The sequence below is a fragment of the Grampus griseus genome (assembly GCF_964374135.1).
Source record: "Grampus griseus genome assembly, chromosome: X".
NCBI lineage: Eukaryota > Metazoa > Chordata > Mammalia > Artiodactyla > Delphinidae > Grampus > Grampus griseus.
The window spans coordinates 126501820-126506706 of record NC_138999.1 but is presented as its reverse complement, the minus strand read 5'-3'; the positions used below and the strand labels follow the sequence as shown (position 1 = coordinate 126506706).

The window sequence follows — 4887 nt, the reverse complement described above, 5'->3', positions numbered from 1 at the left end:
CCAATCTCCCAATTCATCACACCCCCCGCCCGCCCCCACCATTTTCTCACCTTGGTGCCCATATGTTTGTGCTCTACATCTGTGTCTCTATTTCTGCCCTGCAAACCGGTTCATCTGTACCATTTATCTAGGTTCCACATATGTGCATTAATACACGATATCTGTTTCTCTCTTTCTGACTTCCTTCACTCTGTATGACAGTCTCTAGATCCATCCACATCTCTACAAATGACCCAATTTCGTTCCTTTGTACGGCTGAGTAATAAATAATAGTAATAAAGCTCTTCTTTATATGGACTGGTTTCTTGTCTAGCTGTATCAACTAGCCATCTTCTCACATGGCACAAGAGGATGAGGCAGCCGTCTGGGGCCTCTTTTAAAAGGGAGGTAATCTCATTCATGAGGGCTCCCCCCTCATGGGCTAATCACTTCCCAGGGCCTGAGGGAGGACTGAGGGGAGCCTGGACCCCAGAACAGAGTTGGCCCTGGGAGTCCATAGGGCAGAATGAGCACGTGCAGCACTTCCTGACATCCGGGTCTCAGAGACGCTGGGGAGGGGGAGCACGGGGCGGGGTCTCAGAGAGGCTAGGGAGGGGGTATAAGGGTCGGGGTGTCTGGTGGGCACGGGAGAGAATCCCAGGTCCTCCGTGGAGTCAAGGTGAGTGCCCTGAGGGAGGACTGAGGGGAGCCTGGACCCCAGAACAGAGTTGGCCCTGGGAGGCCATAGGGCAGAATGAGCACGTGCAGCACTTCCTGACATCCGGGTCTCAGAGACGCTGGGGAGGGGAGTATGGGGCGGGGTCTCAGAGAGGCTAGGGAGGGGGTATAAGGGTCGGGGTGTCTGGTGGGCACGGGAGAGAATCCCAGGTCTTATGTAGAGTCAGGGTGAGAGCCCTGAGTGTGGACTGAGGGGAGCCTGGATCCCAGGACCGAGTTGGCCCTTCCAGCCATAGGGCGGGATGAACAGGTGCAGCACTTCCTGACATCCGGGTCTCAGACACCCTGGAGAGGGGGAGCACGGGGCGGGGTATCAGAGAGGCTGCAGAGGGGGTATAAGGGGCGGGGTGTCTGGTGGGCACTGCGGAGAATCCCAGGTCCTGTGTGGAGTCAAGGTGAGGTCCCTGAGGGAGTACTGAGGGCAGCCTGCAACCCAGAACTGAGTTGGCCTTGGGAGGCCGTCATGTGCAGCACTTCCTGACATCCGGGTGTCAGAGAAGCTGGGGACCTGGGATAAGGGGCGGGGTCTCGTGAGGGCAGAGGGTAAAATGTCAGGTCCCTGGTGGACTAAGGTTAGGGCCCTTAGGCAGGACTGAGGGGACCCTGAGGGAGGACAAAAGGGACCCACCATATCACCGCCCTTGCAGGTGGCCGTGGGAGGCCCCGGGGCGGGATGAGAACGGTAGGCCTGTCCTGACGTCCTGACGTCAGGGTCTCGGAGAGACTGGAGACCTGGTATAAGGAGCAGGGACTCACACTGGCAGACGGGACAATCCCAGGTCCTGCCCAGAGTCCAGCCTGCACGCGAGGAAGGAAGGACTGAGGACGTTAGACCCCGACACAGGGAGGGATCCTTTGCCCTTCCGCGGGGGCCTTGGAGGCGCCAGAGCACGGTCAGCAGATGAGATGTTTCCTGACCTCTGGGTCGGGGTCCTCAGGACGTCAGGTGTTTGGTGTGAGGGGTGAGCCTTCAGGTCCAGAGGGTGGACTCCCAGGACCCCGAGGGAGGACTGAGCAGACCCCCAGCCCTGGAACAGGGGCCTCAACAGAAACCTGCCCCTGTGGTCAGCGCTGGGAGGCCAGGCAGGATGTGAGGAGGAGGTGAGGACCCAGCATCTCCCCATCCTAGGACCCTCGGGAGGCCCTGGGCAGGTGTGGCCACCTGTGGGGCCCCCTCACTGCTTTCTGTTCAGATTCGGGGTCCTGTTCTGAGTTTCCCTTCCGGCCTGCAAAGGGGAGGGTCCAGGCCCTTAAGGGGAACAGTGAGCACGACGAGCGAGCCCCGAGGGGACCACCCACCCCAGAACTCAGAACTGGGGGGACCTCACAGAGTCCGGCCCAATCCTCCTACCAGCACCGAGGCCCAGAGCTGTGCCACAGTGTACACAAGAGGTGCGCCCTCCATTCCTCTTACAGGGGCTCCAGGACCCGGGAGGCGAAGGCCCAGGTCTGAGGACCGTGTCCTCAGGGCACAGAGCAGAGGAGGCCCAGGCAGCGCCAGGAGCCAAGGGGAGGTGCGTGCCCTGAGTGTGTACCCAGGGGCTCCCCCTCCCAGAACAGAGGGGACCCCACAACACCCAAGTCACCCCACCGCCCTGTCAGCCCCAGAACCTGGGGCCGTGCTGGCTGCACCCTGAGGAGCCCCCTCACTTCCTTCTTCAGGTTGGCAGGGGACAGGCCACCCGGGAGGAGCGCCCCTGTGAGGCCCGAGGGCAGCCCTTGAGACGAGACCTGTAAGTGGCCTTTGTCAGGGCTGCCCAGGGTGCCTTTCTCCGCCGAGGCCGCTCACACCCCCTCTCTACCCCAGGTACGAGGTCCCCTGCCCACACTCCCGTGGGCGGCCCGACCCCAGTGATCAGGCCCCCGGTCGAGATGAGTGAGCTCCGCCAGCCTGAGGCCGACCTTGAGGCCCCAGTCCCGGCCCAGGGTCCGGTGGAGGCGCCGCTGCTGGGGGCTGCGGGGGAGGAGGCCGCATCCCCTTCGTCCTCCGCCTCCCCTGGCGCCCCCTCCTTCTCCGCCTATGCCGAGCCCTTGTCCCGCGAGGCACTTGTTGCGCTGATGGCTGACCTGGTGGGGTTCCTGCTCGTCAAGTTTCGTACCGGGGAGCCGACCTCCGAGGCGGAGATGCTGAGTACGGTCGTCCGGGAGCATCGGGACCACTTCCCCGTGGTCCTCCGCCTCGTTTGCGAGTGCCTGCAGCTGCTGTTTGGCGTGGACGTGAAGGTGGTGGACCCCCGCGAGCGCACCTACGTCCTGGTCCCCACCCTGGGCCTCACCTGGGATGCAGTGCTGAGCGACTGGCAGCGCACGCCCGAGGCCAGCCTCCCTCTGCTGGTCCTGACCATGGTCACCCTGTTTGGTGACCGCGTCCCTGAGGAGGAGGTGTGGGGAAAGCTAGGCACCCTGGGGTTTTGTGGCGGGAGGGAGCTGCTCACCGAAGTGTGGGTGCAGACGGGCTACCTGAAGTACCGGCAGGTGGCCCACAGCGACCCTGCCCGCTACGAGTTCCTGTGGGGTCCCCGGGCCTACGCGGAGGCCAGCGAGTGTCAGGTCCTGCAGCATCTGCTCAGGAGCGATAGCATGGCTCCCAGGTTCTTCCCATCCGTGTCTGCAGGGAGTGTGAGCGATGAGGAAGAGGGAGCCTGAGCCAGTGCAGCAGCCAGTCCCACGTCCAGCAGCTTCTCCCGTGGGGCAGGAAGGGGGGCTGCTCCTTCACTCTGAGTTTGAAGAGGGAGCGGTCAGCCTTCTAAGCAGTGAGAGCCGGGCGAGTTGGGGGAAGCCGGTGTGCAGCATTTTGGGTTCCTGTTGTGTATGTTGACATGGACTTCCATGTCTGTTTTCTTTAGGAATTTTTCAAATGTTGGTTCTTTGAATAGAAGACTAAACAAGCTTCAGTGTCTAACTTTGTGTATGACGTTAATCCCACAGGTATTTGCACTAATTCAGTTCAAGAACAAGAGTTTTGCTGTTTTGTAAGAGAGGTTGGGAAATCTCCCAGTTCGTTTTGTGACCGTGTACAAGATAACAGGGAATTGGAATCAGAACTGCTCTGGAAATGTGGAAGTCCTTAGCAGTGATATAGATGGGGGAAGAAATAGAAAAATAAAAGCCATTGTTGTTCCAATTCTTGCTTCCCTGTCTTGTCTGTCATTCTGTAAATAAAACGAACTATCTCTGTTGAGTTGGATTTGCACGGGTATTTTAAGAAAGTAGGAGAAGGTTCATCTGCGTCAATAAGCCCCCTGCCCACTGGCTTGTTTATTCCGCAGACCTCCACGGAGCCTCTGCTCTCCGGAAGGGCCTGTGTTAGTAGCGGGAACGCTAGGAAAAGCAGGACACACCCACACCTAGAGTGATGGTCTAGGAGCCACTGTCACATGAGGAAGGTGGTGAGACGTCCCCTAAGTCCCACAGAATAAGACAACATGGGACGAGGCGGTGGGGCTCCAGGAGCGAGCCCTGGAGTGTTAAGTGCCCCGAGCCAGGGCACTTCGGGCCTTTGGGAAGTGGGGGTTCCTTCTGTGGGAGGTGATGGTGATGAAGCTGGGTGGTGGCAGCAGCCAGACATGCAGAGGGTGTGTCTTGGGTTGCAGGGGAAAGTCTGAAATGGGACATTGCTGTGAGATGTCCTTCTGGGTCGTGGATAAAGCCGAGAGAAATCTCGCCCTGGGGCAGGAAGGAAGGGGTGCTGGCTCTTGTTGCATTGCAGTGGGCCACAGTGAAGAGGTAGGTGTTTCATAGCCGCCATCTGCAAGGATTTCCAGAGAAATGAGGGTCTTGCTCTTTGAAGCCCTGCTCGGTATTCCCGGGGCTGGCCCTCCTCTCCCTGCCCTGGGGGAGCCAATTACCAACTGTATGGAAACGACCATTTTAGTCACCTGGAGTTTACTTTGGCCACTTGTGAGCAAGGTCTAGATTTCAGTGGGATGAAATGAATGAAAATAGGGGGTTGGAAAGAAGAGAGGCTGCCGAAGTGGAAAGGAGTGGCCCTGCGACTGGAATCCTGGGAGCTTTGCGTGAGCTGCACCCAGCTGGGGAAATCACCACCCTTCCCTCCATGCCGACAGACACACACACACACATCCAAATTGAATAATATATCCTCCAGGAGTAAAACACACAGAACAGCAATTTTGACTGGTTTTCTATTCCGTTTCCTATGGAGCTGCA

At 59.0% G+C, this 4887-nt stretch overlaps 1 protein-coding gene across 1 annotated transcript; it reads left to right on the top strand.

Moving 5' to 3' along the window:
• Positions 1-2589: 2589 nt before the first annotated feature.
• Positions 2590-3363, top strand: LOC309817651 (melanoma-associated antigen 8-like; the record flags this gene model as incomplete). Its single annotated transcript, XM_082646916.1, has 1 exon — positions 2590-3363. The coding sequence occupies one exon, from the start codon at positions 2590-2592 to the stop codon at positions 3361-3363; it is 774 nt and encodes a 257-aa protein (XP_082503042.1).
• Between the last annotated feature and the right edge of the window lie 1524 nt (positions 3364-4887).